The following is a 15,843-nucleotide window of genomic DNA, read 5'->3' as shown; positions in this document are numbered from 1 at the left end:
GATATTTGCCTTCTTACTACAGAAGGAAGCTTGCAATAATTCAGCTATAAGTGAACATTTGTTGTTACCCACAATGCACCACTACTGGATATGTAAATGATCTTTTTGCCCCTGTAAGCCAGGCAAGCACATCAACCCCACATGTAGACAGCCTGTTTGGGATTTTAAAAATCGCAGCATGAAATTTCAGGCATTCATTGTTCACGGCTTCTTTAGCTGCTGCAGGTTTTTTTTTTTTTTTTTTTTTTTTTTTTTTTTTTTGTTAGATGAATTTATCAATTTTATAGATGCACCTTATAAACGTGCTGTGTACACATGCTAGATTCTCAGCCGAGATGGTGCATCAGCTGAGGGTTATGTAGCCTATGTACAAAACTGAAATATTTTTAAGTGTTAAAAATAAATATGGTAAGCTTTTGAAGAGGCCATATATTCTAGGCATACCATATGGGTCAGAAGTTGAGGCAGTTCCGTTCAGACATGATTCAAATAACTGGTGAGAGCAGAACAAACAAGGCTTTCCAGAATACCCCAGGCTGTGTTTTCTTAACCTCTTGGGTACCGGTTTTCATATATTTTTTTTTTTTTATTTTACATCAGAAAGCCTGCATGTGTAACATTGCTTGAAGTTCTTCTAAGCTGTGGCAATCAGATTGTTTAGAAAGACTTAAGCCTAATCTACACGATACGATTCTTTATACGATTTGATTACGATTCTATTTACGATCCGATTAAATCCAACATGTCCGATCGGAATTCGATTTGCCATTGCAAAACAATGGCAAATCGAATCGAATCCCAATCGGACATATCGGATTTAATCGGATCGTAAATAGAATCGTAATCGAATCGTACAAAGAATCGTATCGTGTAGATTGGGCTTAATAGACAGATTCAGGGCAAACAGAAGCAGTATAACAAAAAATGCATATCTAAAGGGAAGTTGGGGATGCCTCTTTTATTGTAACGCTGTCTCTGCGTGGAGAAATGTAACAACTCGGGCAGCTTCTCATGTTACCACCAGCTTAGTTCGGGAAATCCCCAAACTTCTATCGCAACTGTAAACCTTTTTATGAATTAGCACACAAAAGTCTAAAATGCCAAATGCGGTATTTTCCCGACAAGATTTTTTTTTCCTGCACAGCCTTTTATGAATTGACCCCTAAGTCACCGACCCAGAATGAGCATGCAGATCAGATGCTTTGACTCTGCTCTGACCACATTGGCTGCATCTGTTTGCAGGTGTGTGATTTAAATGGTAAAAGCCAAAAGCTCAGCATGGCAGTCAAATATCTGGTCTTGTTTATAAGGGAATGAAGATGGTAGCCTCCCTACTAGTCTCACTTATCTGTTCCCTGTAATGATGGCCGTACACCCTACAACTGTGTTCAATCCGCACCGCTATTGATATTACCTAGAATGAACATTGTCGTTCTTATGGCAATTGCGGTGCCAATGGGAAAACCTTTTTTTTTTTTTTTTTTTTTGACTAACTGGGCAAAAAAATATCATGTATGGCCATCTTAAGATTGGAAGGCCATGGTCATCTTTACTATTCCTGTGAGTGTGTGATCTGGAAACTGTCACCTTCTCTGGGCATGAGCTCCTTTGTAAGATGGACAGGGGTGAAGTGGAAGCTGATCCTATATTCTAATTCAAATTTTCAAATAGTGTTTGAAAATATTGGACATAACATCTTCCAGGCCCCATTTGGCTTATCAGCACATACTGCAAACACCAGCATCCGCAATGGTATGGGAATACACAAGAGATCATCGAGTGGGTAACTAGTACATCTGGGAAGGCATATTTTGAGGATATATACGGTTTATACAGGTTTTGGGAAAAACGTATGATGCCACCAGATGATATATTTTAACGAGAAGGCTTTGCTTATTTCAGCAAAACCATGTGTTGCATGTATGGCTCTGTAGTGTCTAGTTGCTAACCAACCCTGCCTGCAGTCCAAACCTGTCGCCGCCTGAATGTATTTGGCACGTTTCACAAAGGAGAACTTACACTGTTGAACAGCTGAAATTTCATAATGGCAAAAATGGGACAACCTTTCAAATTCAGATCTACAGCAATTGGGCTATTTAGTTCCCAAAGATTTTGCAAGTGTTAAAGTGGACCTGAACGCTTGCACTGGACAAGAGGAAAACCTAGAGAAATGCACCCCGCATATATGTAGATAGTTGTAATAAGTTGTATGTTATCTGACTGCCACAACTCACAGCTCATTTGTAAACACAGGATGTTAATATATCTGTCCACTTCCTGTTTTCTTGGAAGCAAAATGCATATTTATATTCCAGGCTTTGTATCATCTGTAACAAAGAAATGTTTTTTGTTTTAAGGTTATTATGCTATTGCTTATTTTTTTTTAGAGCAGAGAGGAGGTTCTGAGTTCAGGTCCGCTTTAAGAGGTGATGCGACACAGTGGAAACGTGTCCCTGCACCTACTTTTTAAAAACTAGCTGCTGACTTCAAATTCACAATTGGCTTATATTGCGCAAAAATGATACATATATCTAATGTTTACCTATTGTACAAGATACATAAAATGAACCGTCCTCTGGGGGGGTTGAAAATCACAGGCGTTACCCAAACCCCCCATCTGTATGTGCTGCTTCAGCAGTTCAGAGGGCCAATGGCAGTGTTGGGCGTTCCTGGCTGCCGCAGTGTATTGCGGGAGGTGTAGTCCTATCATGTGAATACATCTTCCATCCTCCACCTGTGTCTCTCTGGAGAAGACGGACGAGCACATTTCCATGGGGCTACAGAGAGGCCCCCTGAAGGCAAGTAATGCCTCCCCACAGCCCACTCTATTTACAAACCTCCATTAGGGGGATGTTTGCTTTTGTGTATTTTGTAAAATAGCTGCTTGGCTTCCTTATAAGATAACCAGTGATTAAACTCTTGACCCTGAGATTTGACTGCTTATGTTCTACAAGGGGATTAATTTACAGTTTGTATAATCTCTTTCTGGTGTGTCCCTGAACACGGCTAATATGTCATTGGATCAGAGTTTTGTTTGTTTTCATAGGTTTCACTCGGTACTCCCATAAGACCTGAAATATGTTGAAACCTTTGTTTAGACTTTTCTTTTTAATACTTGCCTTTTGAAAAATGCTCACTTTAACACTTTTTTTAAGATAGAAAAAAAATCAGATCCAGAAGTAATCGAAGCTGCATTTATGAAAAAGTTGATTTAGGACCCTTTTCCACTAAGAAATGCGATCACCTATGTGATGGCGCTGCAATGCGATCAGGTTTCTTTCTATTTCCACTACTGCAATTTCACCATGATCTGTCAGGCGTATAGCTTGATTATGGCACGTTTGCGATTTCTGCCAGAAGAAAAATAATGGTGAGAAAATTAGTTTGAAGTCTAGGAGCGCAAATTCAGCAAAACTGCAGCAAGCCGGCGATAATGATACAGAAAAAAATATTAGAAAAACAGCTCAGCAAATTGATATGTTAATCACTGTGCTGTACCGATCCGGAAAACATTAAGAATCCGGATCAAATCGAAGCTAGTGGAAGAGGGACCTAAATGTAATTTTATTTATTTTACTGCAGTCAAATTGAACTGTAAACTCCATAAATTTTTAACTAATGTATTGATCCGAACAATCGATGTGTTTATGGCCAGCTGTAGTATAATAAAATACTGGATCAGCCAAGAGAGGGCAACTTGTACTAAACACATTCAGTCTGTTTAGCTGAAATTCATTCAAATTAAACACAGTTTGTATTTGTACCTCCAAGTAAATTCTTACTGACACTTTTTGGGAAATGTGTGCCGAAACGATGTAAATATAGGAAGCAAATAGCAGTGTGCATGCACCCTGAGGAGCTCTCCTATAAAATGTGGACTATGATGTTCATTTTTCACTGGAATGCCTTGAAACTGTTATTTCCACATCCAGACAATGAAATCATGCTCCAAATATAGGCACAAATATCTGCAGAAAGTACAGTTGTCTGCAGGCGGTTCAGAGCTGTAACTGAGCTCCCTCTGCATGCAGTAATTATTTGCAGAGTCTGTGCTATAGTTTACATTTATTGATCCGGCCCTTCTTCAGGGACACACTTGTCAAGTGTCCTGCACATTACCAGCAGAATGCAATCGGTATCGTTCCCCTTTCTCTTCAGCACCTTACTTTTTACGAGATAGAATTCACCTTTGTCACTGTTCGCAAGCTACAGTGCATGTTCCTTCTGTACCATAATGGCAAACAAGGTCTAAGCTTAATCTCAACACAGGTCCTGAAAGACTGAGGAATCTATAGAGTCCTCATCCAGATTGTGAACGATAGTTATTTCTGGGATTAGATGAGGTTAGGCATGCAGTTGCTGTAAGATTATCAGTTACAGATGTACATATGCATTTCTTATTTTTAAGTGACCAATGGGAGGGGTACGTGAAGGCGGACAAAGATTTTAATGTCCACCAGGCATCCTTGCAATGTATTTAATTGCAGGGACTGCTCATTTTCTAACAAGGCATGGAGTTTCACTTCAGCATTTAGATAACATGCTGTGTAATGATTACTGGCATTTCTACTGTACCTCATAATTTAGGAACCACTTTGCAGATTAAAGTGTCATTTGTGTACTGCACACAAAACTGGGGACATGGCTTTGCAGGTGTGTAATTACCATACTCGCAAACTACTTCTATGCAAATTATGGTTTGTGGACCAGAGAGATTTTATTTTGACATTAAGGTCGCCCTGCTAGCTATGACATAGTGTATTTGTCCCTAGGTTATGCTTGTTGTTCTGAAGCACAATGGTTACCAAGAAAGCCTTTGTTTTGCTTCTTTTTGTTTAGCCCTTTGTTATTTGCGCAGAGAGCAGATGTTCACTGGATAGAAGAACAGTTTTCACCACCCACGCATTCATTTTTTTTTTTTTTTTTTTTTTTTGTGTCCTCATAGTATATTTTGTAGCTTTCAATAAGTATACAGAACCTAAATGCGCCCTTTTCTGGAGAAATTTGCCTACCTGCGAACACTGCTTGTGCCAAGATTGGTGTACATGCAAAGTCATATGCAAAGGTATTAGTATGGAGCAACTATTTTGTAGTCTTAGCTAATGTTTCTCACACTAGAAAGGAAGTAATAGCTCTGGCTGTGTACTAATTTGCATGTGGTAGTGGGTAGCTAAAATGTATGGTTCAGCAGCCTGTATCCTTGTTTACCATGTAAGATGGTGGAACAGTACAGGCGAATAAGATGCTTAACATCTGCATTCTTCATACAGAATATGTTCTCCAGTTACCTTACGTTTCCCTTTGTAATGAATGGAAATGTTTTTCCTGTGGCTTAACCTGCTGAGCGGTCTGGACGAGCTCAGCTCGTCCAACACCGCCAGAGGCTGCCGCTCAGGCCCTGCTGGGCCGATTTTTGTCAAATAAAAAGCAGCACACGCAGCCGGCACTTTGCCAGCCGCGTGTGCTGCCTGATCGCTGCCGCTCTGCGGCGATTCGCCGCAAGCAGCGGCGAAAGAGGGCCCCCCTAGCCGCCTGAGCCCTGCGCAGCCGGAACAAAAAGTTCCGGCCAGCGCTAAGGGCTGGATCGGAGGCGGCTGACGTCAGGACGTCGGCTGACGTCGATGACGTCACTCCGCTCGTCGCATTGGCGACGATATAAGCAAAACAAGGAAGGCCGCTCATTGCGGCCTTCCTTGTTTATTCTGGGCGCCGGAGGCGATCGGAAGATCGCCTCCGGAGCGCCCTCTAGTGGGCTTTCATGCAGCCAACTTTCAGTTGGCTGCATGAAATAGTTTTTTTTTTATTTAAAAAAAACCCTCCCGCAGCCACCCTGGCGATTTAATCAGAACGCCAGGGTGGTTAAGAGTGCATTTGCATAGAAAAGAAAACTGCAATCTGGTGTTGGCAGGGATATAAGGGTTAACCGAAACACTTCTCTAAATGCTCTATAACCACTTTGGAAATCATGTGTCAAGTGGGCAGCACGGTGGCGTAGTGGTTAGCACTCTCACCTTGCAGCGCTGGGTCCCTGGTTCGAATCCCAGCCAGGGCACTATCTGCAAAGAGTTTGTATGTTCTCTCCGTGGGTTTCCTCCGGGCACTCCGGTTTCCTCCCACATTCCAAAAACATACAGATAAGTTAATTGGCTCCCTCTAAAATTGGCCCTAGACTACTGTACTTACACTTCATAATATAGACATATGGTAATGGTAGGGATTAGAATGTGAGCTCCTTTGAGGGACAGTTAGTGACAAGATATAGATAGATAGATAGATAGATATATACATACTGTACAGTGCTGCGTAATATGTCGGCGCTATATAAATACTAAATAATAATAATAATAATGTGCCTGGAAGCCATTCCAGTTATTTTATAGGTTGCTTAGCCTTTTATGATTACACAGCCTTATAACCTGCATAGTGTGTTACTGCTGTGCATCTGCACAACTTGTACTTCAAAGAGGTTGCACCATAGAAAGTGGCTGAATGGGAGCGAAAAACTGTATTCCAGTTCTACCACAGTACCTCTTTTCTGAGGTTTAGGTGACCGGATTGAACTGTACAGTATGCATTGTACATGACTTGGGGACCTGTTTTATAAAGGGGCACAAAAAAACTCAATCTCATTGAAATAGCAAGCTTCGGCCTATCTTTGTAAAGTTATTTTGTGAAAAATGAATACATTTCTACAAGGTTCTCTGTCAAGCCACCATACGTCATTCCTTGGTCAAGTTGCATGGATTTGTTAGCATGTGGCCTGGCTGAACAACCAATAAAGCGGGAGATCATTCCACCCCAGTGTTCTCCCCAGGCTCTTTTAGCCTCCACCCGGCTAGTTTTGGTGAGCACCCGGCTGTTATCAGCTCACCACCTCCTATGCTGTAAGCAGAGTTGCACACAAAAGCATCGGCCCTGCATTCTCTCATCTTGCCCCACCCAGCTACTTTTTCATGCCACCCGGCTGGAAAAAAAAAAATTCTGGGGAGAACACTGCACCCTCTCATATTTACCAAAGTCTGTGATTGGTGGACAGGAATTGAAGCAAGTCTAAAACTATTCTGTCCCAAAATAGAGCATTCCACTTTAAAGGAAAACTTAAGTTAAAAATAAAAAACGACATTTACTCACCCGGGGCATCCCTCAGCCCCCCGAAGCTGGATGGTGCCCTAGCAGCCCCGCTCCGATCGTCATGTCCCCGCCGGGGGCTACTTCCAGGTTCGGCGACAGCCGCCGACAGGCTGGGATCGCGGCTGATTTTCCGCGTTCCCAGCCGCTATATCACCCTCTGCTGCTATAGCTATAGCTGTCGCCGAACCCGGAAGTAGCCGCCGGTGGGGACAGGAGGATCGGGGCTGCGAGGGCACCATCCAGCTTCGGAGGGCTGAGGGATGCCCCGGGTGAGTAAATGTGGTTTTTTATTTTTGACTTAAGTTTTCCTTTAAAGGACAACTGAAGTGAGAACAGTTTTGTCCTCAGGCTCTTTTTGCCGGGTGTTGCACCCAGCTAGTTTAGGTGACCACCTGGCTATTATCAGCTCATCTCCTATGTTGTGAGCAGAGTTGCACAGAGAAACGCACCGGCCTTGCATTCTCTCATCTCGCCCAGCTACTTTTTCATGCCACCCAGCTGGAAATAATTTCTGGGGAGAACACTAGAGAAGAATATGGAGGCTGCCATATTTATTTCCTTTTTAAACAATACCAGTTGCCTGGCAGCCCTGCTGATCTATTTGACTGCAGTAGTGTTTGAATAGCTCCAGAAACAAGCATATTCATATAAGCTAATCCTTCCAGAACTGACAATGTCAAACACGTGATCTGCTGCATGCTTGTTCAGGGTCTATGGCTAAAATTATTGTAGGCAGGATAGCCAGGTAAGTGGTATTGCTTAAAGGGAAATAAATATGGCAGCCTCTCGTTACAGTTGTCCTTTAAGGGTGGCTGTGTGTTTTTATGGAAAATATGCAGCATGGCACATTAGTATTAGGATTCGTAGTACAATCCTCTTCCACAGCGCTGTACTTGTGAAGTTCTGAATCTTTGTAAATGGATAGCAGCACAGTTGAAAAAATGCAAAATCAGATTTACAACTGTATGAAAGGGTGCCGCTATTATTCCCATATGGAAAAAATCGAGCTTTACCAAAATCCCTGTAGTTCACTCTAAATTATTTTGCCTTAGGATCTGCTTTTTATGTAGCCACGCTACTTTAGTGAAAATAATTAACACTGAATTGGATTTTTCCTCATATAAATGTGTGGAATTTCATCTGCACAATGTTAGAAAAGTACAAATAAAAGCAGACTACTTGGTGTCCATGGTAACCAGACCTTTGCTAAGCTAGGCCCACCCCGCACATTAATTAGGGCGCTGAACAAGGCTGTATTTATAGCTCTGTCCCTTGTTAACTTCTGTCTACTTTGAGGCAGCACACTGAAACAGTCCTGAATGAGAAGGTTTGTTAGAGAAATGTGTCTGGCCTAAATGGGAAACGTGGACTATTTATGTGCTTCTCACCATGAGACTGGGTACTCACAGGTTTTTTTTCAGGCAAGAGTTTATGAAAAATATGAGGAAGAATTTCAAAGTGGTAAACAGTCGGGTAATATTGGTTAACCCTTTAGCTTTCTGACCAGAGCATATCGGACATTTATTTTGGCAACCATTTACTACTAGTGCTTTTCAAACTACTTTTTATTCCCATGTATTTTAATGGAGAGAGTTTGCAAATGCCAAAACTTTTTTGTTCGGGGTTGCTGCATACTGAAATTGAGAAACTTCTCAAAGAAAAGTTGCTCATATTGTTTGTGCTCTAGTATACCATTTCTTTGCTTGACAAAGAATTACACAGGTGACATGATTTAATTATCATAAAGCACTCATGAAGTGAAAGGGATATGGAGGTTGACCTGTTCATTTTCTTTCAAACAATGTACATTGCCTGGCTGTCCTGCTGATCATCTCCTTCCAATACATAGAGCCTGAACAAGCATGCAAATCAGATGTTTCCGACTTCCCACATATTTTATAAGTGATGTATTTGACATCAGCCAATCTAGGACCTTTTACATAGACCTAAACAAGCACTGCAACTGTGCGTGTCTTCACAGATCTAGCAAAATGATTTGTGCCTGGGGCTTTAACTGGTCACAAATTGGGGACAGGCCATGAAGGGAGTGAAAATCTCAGCTGAGAAGAAAAAAATAGCCCTTCTCCAGCTTAATTACACACTACAAAGTGTTAGTTCCTTTACTTTCATTTTTTGTGGCCAACATCCACCTACATACTTCTCTGCTGTGCCTTGAATATGTGGCTGGCCATTCCATTTTAAACTAGCCTTGCTCATTTAACTGATTTTAAAATAAAACCACCAGCAAACACCAAAAAGAGAGAACATGCACTTTTGTTGAAGTGCAAGCTGTGAATTTTTTGGTTTAACTTTATTTTTAGCATTCTTATTGACCATTGGGATTATGCCAGTTCTGCTTCCAGGAAGCCTGGAAATCCTGGTGCGTGTAGCATCCATCTCCCTTTATGGTTATATAAAGCACGGCTCTTACCCTTGTCAGTGTAGGGTTTTTAACAAAATCTGACCTTACAGACGTAAAATTATTTTTCATGAGAATTCCACTTTAACGACTGGACCTTAATCCAAGAACGCATAACAGCAGGGCAAGAATCTGCTGTATGCTGGGATATAGGTGCTGAATTCTTAAAGTGCGTACACATCTGTGATGCGTGTTGCCTATTGGTATCGGTACCCCCATCTCCTAGGGTGAGATCACTAGGCCAAGGCTTGCTTTTTAGTCATACATTTAACAATGACTGTCAAAGATTGTGCAAGACTTCACCTGAAGGAGGGTGTCACTGAAGTTTCCAAAGTGCTTAGCACCAGACTGGAATCCAACTCCTGAGTAAACTAATTCACAGGCAGTGAGTCAGGTATCTGACTAAACGTTGCAGCAATGTTGATAAATGGCTGCTACAGCTCAGAAATTTCATTTTCAGATAGAATGAGGTAGGGTGTAGAACCTCAGATTTTTACTGCTGCCCGATCGCCATTTGTGCAGATTTTTACTTCCTATTCCAGTGACAAGGTCACAGTGGAACATGGAATGAGGCAACCTGTCTCTGAAAGGAACACCTACAGAAATAAAATTATACATTTTGTAATTGTTTAGGAACGTGTTTAGAATAAAGGTGGTCAAATAAACATGAAATTCGTACATATTGCATTGTCAACCTTTTTAGAGAAGATTTTAAGTTAGTAGCCACTCATCATTTTAGCTAGCCCTGGCTGCTGGGATTGGTCCATCTTTGGTTTTCTATGGTTCACCAACAGGAAGTGAGAAGTAATATTACCAAAAGTAGCACAGTTGGCAAAGGAAACCCTTTCCAAGGCTATCCACTTCAGTTGCCAATTTGTTGTTTGCTTGTGCATCCATTTATCTGTTTACACACTCTTTGTACAGTATAGATGGTCTGATATCATTTAAAGCATTTAGCCACTTAATTTCTACTTACTGTATTTTTTTTTACTCAAACACAATAATTCATGAAAAACAGTTGAATTGATAAAGCCTAGGCATATGAATGCAGTTTTTTTTTTGTCACTGCACTTTGGAATAAAATTGATTTCCTGTTACATCTGTTAATAAGTTGAAATTCAGCCAGACCGCTATTAACTTGTAAGCGCTTAAAACCAGTATCTACTACCTTGTCAGTAAATCATAGTTTTAATAGATTTGGTCTTTCAGGAGGTGAGGTGTGTGTTTTGTTTTTTTTTGTTTTTTTGTTTTTTTTTTCTTATAAAATAACACTTTCAAATTACATTACAAGTACTAATGAAAACTCTTCTTCTTTTTCAGGAAGCAAGATGAATAATCTCTCATTCAGTGAGCTGTGTTGCCTGTTTTGCTGCCCACCATGCCCAGGGAAAATTGCCTCCAAACTTGCCTTCTTACCGCCTGATCCAACTTACACTCTTATTTGTGATGAGAGTGGCAGCCGCTGGACTCTTCATTTGTCGGAACGAGCGGACTGGCAGTATTCTGCCCGAGAAAAAGATGCTATAGAGTGCTTCATGACTAGAACCAGCCGCGGAAACCGCATTGCCTGCATGTTTGTACGCTGCTCCCCTAATGCCAAATACACACTGCTGTTTTCTCATGGAAATGCTGTAGATTTGGGTCAGATGAGCAGCTTTTATATAGGACTTGGCTCTAGGATTAACTGTAACATATTCTCTTATGACTATTCTGGATATGGGTCAAGCTCTGGAAAGCCGTCGGAGAAGAACTTGTATGCTGATATTGATGCTGCATGGATCGCTCTTAGAACAAGGTTAGTAATTGTGTTGTGGATATACTTTTTAGCTGTAGTGAAAAGAGGCCTATCTATATATGGCATGTATGCTATGTACAGTAAGCATTGTTACATGAAGTTAGGTCTTTTAGTACTGATGCTGACTGATGTACATCATTTAGAGTGTTTTAAGTTAGAACTGCTTTTTACCTTTTTTGTGCCCTTCCAGAACCACTTCAGAGCCCTCTTCCACTGGCTGTGTTACAATTTTAAAATCAGATTGCACGCACTTCTATGGCATTTGGGAAAACACAGTGGCACCATAATTGTGGTGCCCTTTTTTCACTGTGGCGATTGTGCGTGATGTGACTTTTAAAAAAAAAAAACCTAAGTGCAATCACACTACCTGCTGCACTTTTGTTGTGATTGCACTTAGTTAATAGTATGAAGGCGGTCAAAATCTCATAGCAAGTGTACTATGTGATTTTGCAGAATTTTCCTATGCAGCGATAAGCCCATCTCCTGAAAATTTCAATTGCGCCGCACATGACAAAAATTTCAATGCGATGGAAATTGCATTTTCAATAGCTGCAAATCATGATCAGAATCGCTCCATGATCACAATTTGCAGGGGAAATGGGTCCACCTCTGTTCAAATCTTGGTAAAGCAAAAATATTATCCTCTCTGTATCGGTGCAGTGTCTGGCTTGAGCATTTTTCTTTACTTGCTTTTATGTGTGTAGACGGAGACTAGAGCCTGAGTTGTAAATTATGCCTGTCCCTGTCACTAAGCTGTTCCCTTTGGTAAATTGTCACCATCTGTAGTCATGTGATATTGTGACAAGTTTAGTGTGTACCAGTTTTCATTTAGCCTCATACACTGTTCTTGAGAGGAAGAGCTATAACCCAAATCCTCATGGGGATGGGGAGGGAGGGAAGAGAAGTATGTGTGTTTTGCCCATATCAACCAGTAATACTTCTTGTTTCATTTGCAAGCCATCACTTACCATCAGATATTGAAAACTACCGTATATGCCGCCGTATAAGATGCTTTGGAATATAAGAAGCACCTAGGTTTAGAGGACAAAAACCAGGGCAAAAAAATATAGTAACCCTGGTGCGTCCATGTTCCAGGAGCATCTTCTACATGTCCTCCTCCAAATGGTGTCGTCATGTGTCCCTCCTGTATCCCCCATGTGTCGTCCTGTGTACCCTTCTGTTCAATCGTGTGTCCCCTTCTGTCCCAGCTCTCCCCGTGTATCCTGCTCCCCCATGTGTAGCAGCAGCAGGCTTACCTAATCCATGGTGCCCGCAGGGATCACAGACCTCTTCACTTCTGCACGGCTCCCCCTAGTGAATGGCTTGTGCTGATTGCGTCATCAGCACAATCCATTACTAGAGCGAGAAGCGTGCAGGAGAAGGTCTGCAATCCCCGCAAGCACCATGGATGAGGTAAGCCAGCTGCCGCTACACACACACGAGGGAGTGGAGGCATTTCTTTATTTTTTTAATTTGTTTATTGTATTTATAAAACGCTAACATATTACGCAGGGACACGCATGTAGGCAATCCCAGGTGTGGGTTGGCGGGCGTCCATAAGTCAGGGATTCCCTGCATCCACTGTATAAGGCACAGGGACTTTCGCCCATTTGTTTTTTTTGTTTTTGGAAAAGGTGCATTTTATACGGCAGAAAATATGGCAATTATTACTACTTATATCGGCACATTTTTGTCACATCCTGTTTGCTTTAGGTAAGTACAAGTTTAGAAATGACACTTATTTTATTTCTAGCTGGTAGGTGGAGATTAATGAATTCCTTTGTGTTAAGTAACTTTCAAGCCCTCACACCCCAATGACACTATTTTGTTCTCTTGAAACCTGGTATTTTAGTATTAGTTCGTTTGCAGGGGTTATGAAACCTTAATGAAAAAAAAAAATAGAAAATATCGATAACAAATGATTGTTTGTTTTTTTGTTTAAATACAGTTATTTTATTTGCAACCTTCTAGTGTTCACGTGACTATTAAATGTTTATGTATGTGAATTGCTTTTATATAAACCTCTTATAATTACATGTGCATTATAATTGTTAAACATTTCCTGCATATTAAACCATTCACATAATTTATTGTAACTGACGCTGCATTGACTTGTACAGCATGTGACCAGTGCCACAGGCTTTGTATTGAGATAAATGAACAGCACATCATTCATGTAATACTTATCTCCTTGGTGTCCTGGTGTCCCGTCCTCTGAGTGCACTGCTGGTTGTGGTGTTAGGACGATGGCAGGCGTGTGCTATTAGTTCTGACAACCTGTAGTTACGCCTAACCGTACCTGTGCCTCTGGCCTACCCTGTACTTTTTCTATTGGCCTGTTATCGGCCTAGTTCACCTGACTGTTCTTAATCTCAGTCCTGCACGCGTGTACTACATACTACTTCCTGTCCTTGCGTTCTTACAGGGGAATGGAACGCAAGGACAGGAAGAAGAAAGAGGTAAGTACACGCATGAAAGACCCCAGGCAAGTGAGTGTGTTTCACCCCGCCGCTCCATACCCCCTCACCTGGCTATCATTACTGCGGGCACCTATCCTGGCTATATATACTGGCTGCACCTATCCCTGGCTATCCTACACTGCGGCCACCTATTACTGGCTACACCAATCCCAGGCTACATCCCAGGCCACATCCAAGGCCAACTATTACTAGCTACAGCTATCCCTGCCTACCTATACTGCGGCCACCTATTACTGGCTACACCCATCCCTGGCTACCTATACTGCGGCCACCAATTCCTGGCTACACCCACCCTGGCTGTCTATACTGCGGCCACCTATTACTGGCTACTTATACTGCAGCCACCTACTACTGGCTACACCTATCCCTGGTTAGTTATCATAGGAATAACAATCCTGTTATTGACTGGGAGCAGTTTGGACAATGTACATACGATACAGCTTTCCATCAGATATCCATTACTTAGAAGGGGAAATTGAATTGTGTGTACCCAGCATAAGTATTCCCCACAGGCCCAGCAGCCACATCTCCTTTTTCTCCCCCGACCGTCTATGATTGGACTCTCCACTATCTATTCTATGTAGGTTGTGATCCATCAGATCCCTGTGCAAAGGTAATGCTGGAACCAGCCAAGATATGCATTGCAGTTTTTAAAAGCTTTAGTTTACATGTTTCACGGGGTGTCCACTGAAGGAGATGTAAGGCGATGCGGCTGCCTTATCAGTGGGTAATCCCTTAGAGCATGTCAGCGGGCTGCATACAAAGTACGCTAAATGGGGAAGTAAGGCGTGGCTGTGTTACTTCAGAAGTAACGCAAGCATCTCAGTGATGCCCGCGATCACGGGGACCTAGAGGGGAGATGAATGGGAACAAAGGTCCCATTCATTAATCTAATGATCGGCAGCGGGAACGAGTGAATGTGAGGGAGCGCGACGGCACCATTTGGGAATGATCACTGGTTTTTAACAAAAAACATTAAACCTTCTCGCCGGACAAGCACGGATTGGCTCAGGGGACTTCCAAACTTGCGTGCTGCCCCGCAAACTGCACGGACATGAGACTTGTGTTCATGCGGCTGAAACCGTTAATTTAGCTACTTCTGCCCCTTAGCACTCTCAATGGCCCTTGGTCTACAAAGCTGGGACCCCTCTGCGCTAAGGGCTCTTTCACACTACAGGCAGCGGTGAAAGGCTAAAACGCTGCGTTTTGGCTGCAGGCGTTTTCAAGGCGTTTTGAAGGCGTTTTAACGCCTATACATTACAATCAATTGAAATGAGAAACGCCGCGGTAGGCCCAGAAAAAGCGCCTGGGAGCGTTGAAACGCAACGCTCCAAAACGCGGCGTTTAGTGTGAATGGTAAAATGAAAGTCTATGGACTTTATTTTACCTAGGAAAACGCCAACTTCGGCCGTGGCGTTAAAACGCCGAAAAAGCCCTCTGGTGTGAAAGGGCCCTAAGGGTTCCAGAGCCTTCAATTTTCTTAGGCGAGTGTCACTTTTTTTCTTCCCTGGGTGGTTACAGGTATCCTTTCAAGGGTTGAGGCTAGTGCATAGTTTGCTGCAGGCATGCCTAAAAACTAATTTAGCTGATCCCTAGCGTTTCACCTAGGCTTGGCACCTAGGTTTTACTGGCTGGCTCCTGAATTCTTCACTTTCTTCTAACCTTCACTAGGAGTCACGCTCCTAGGTACACTTGTCATACATACCATGATGGTTGCTTTTACAGTATATAGCTGTTCATCACAACATGAGCCAGCATCCTGTTCACTTCCGAAACCGGCTATGTTTATGACAAAGCATGTTGTGACTTGGCAAATTCAAGTGTAGGTAGTAATCATTTGTAAGCTGGGTATTTCCACTGTGCTTACATTATGCTTTGATGGGTCTTGCTTTTCAGAGATTGCCATTTATACTAACATTTCAAGATTTCAGGTTTAGCCTGTACAGTTACGGGCGACCTTCCGTGCCATATGTATTTTTTAGGTACTTCTCACACCTTTCAATTTATACATGTTAAGC

The 15,843-nt window shown here is 42.1% G+C and overlaps 1 protein-coding gene across 2 annotated transcripts in view; it reads left to right on the top strand.

Moving 5' to 3' along the window:
• The window catches only part of ABHD17B (abhydrolase domain containing 17B, depalmitoylase), a 59,600-nt gene that overhangs the window by 28,134 nt on the left and 15,623 nt on the right, over positions 1–15,843 (top strand). For both annotated transcript variants that reach the window (XM_068236370.1, XM_068236379.1), the window contains exon 2: positions 10,871–11,345. In XM_068236370.1, the coding sequence (XP_068092471.1) occupies positions 10,879–11,345 (467 nt within the window). In that variant the 5' untranslated portion in view covers positions 10,871–10,878. The remainder of the gene's footprint in view (positions 1–10,870; positions 11,346–15,843) is intronic.

This window comes from Hyperolius riggenbachi, chromosome 1, assembly GCF_040937935.1.
Source record: "Hyperolius riggenbachi isolate aHypRig1 chromosome 1, aHypRig1.pri, whole genome shotgun sequence".
NCBI classification, from domain to species: Eukaryota; Metazoa; Chordata; class Amphibia; order Anura; family Hyperoliidae; genus Hyperolius; species Hyperolius riggenbachi.
Note: the sequence above shows the minus strand (reverse complement) of the source record. Positions and strands in the feature narration are given on the sequence as shown.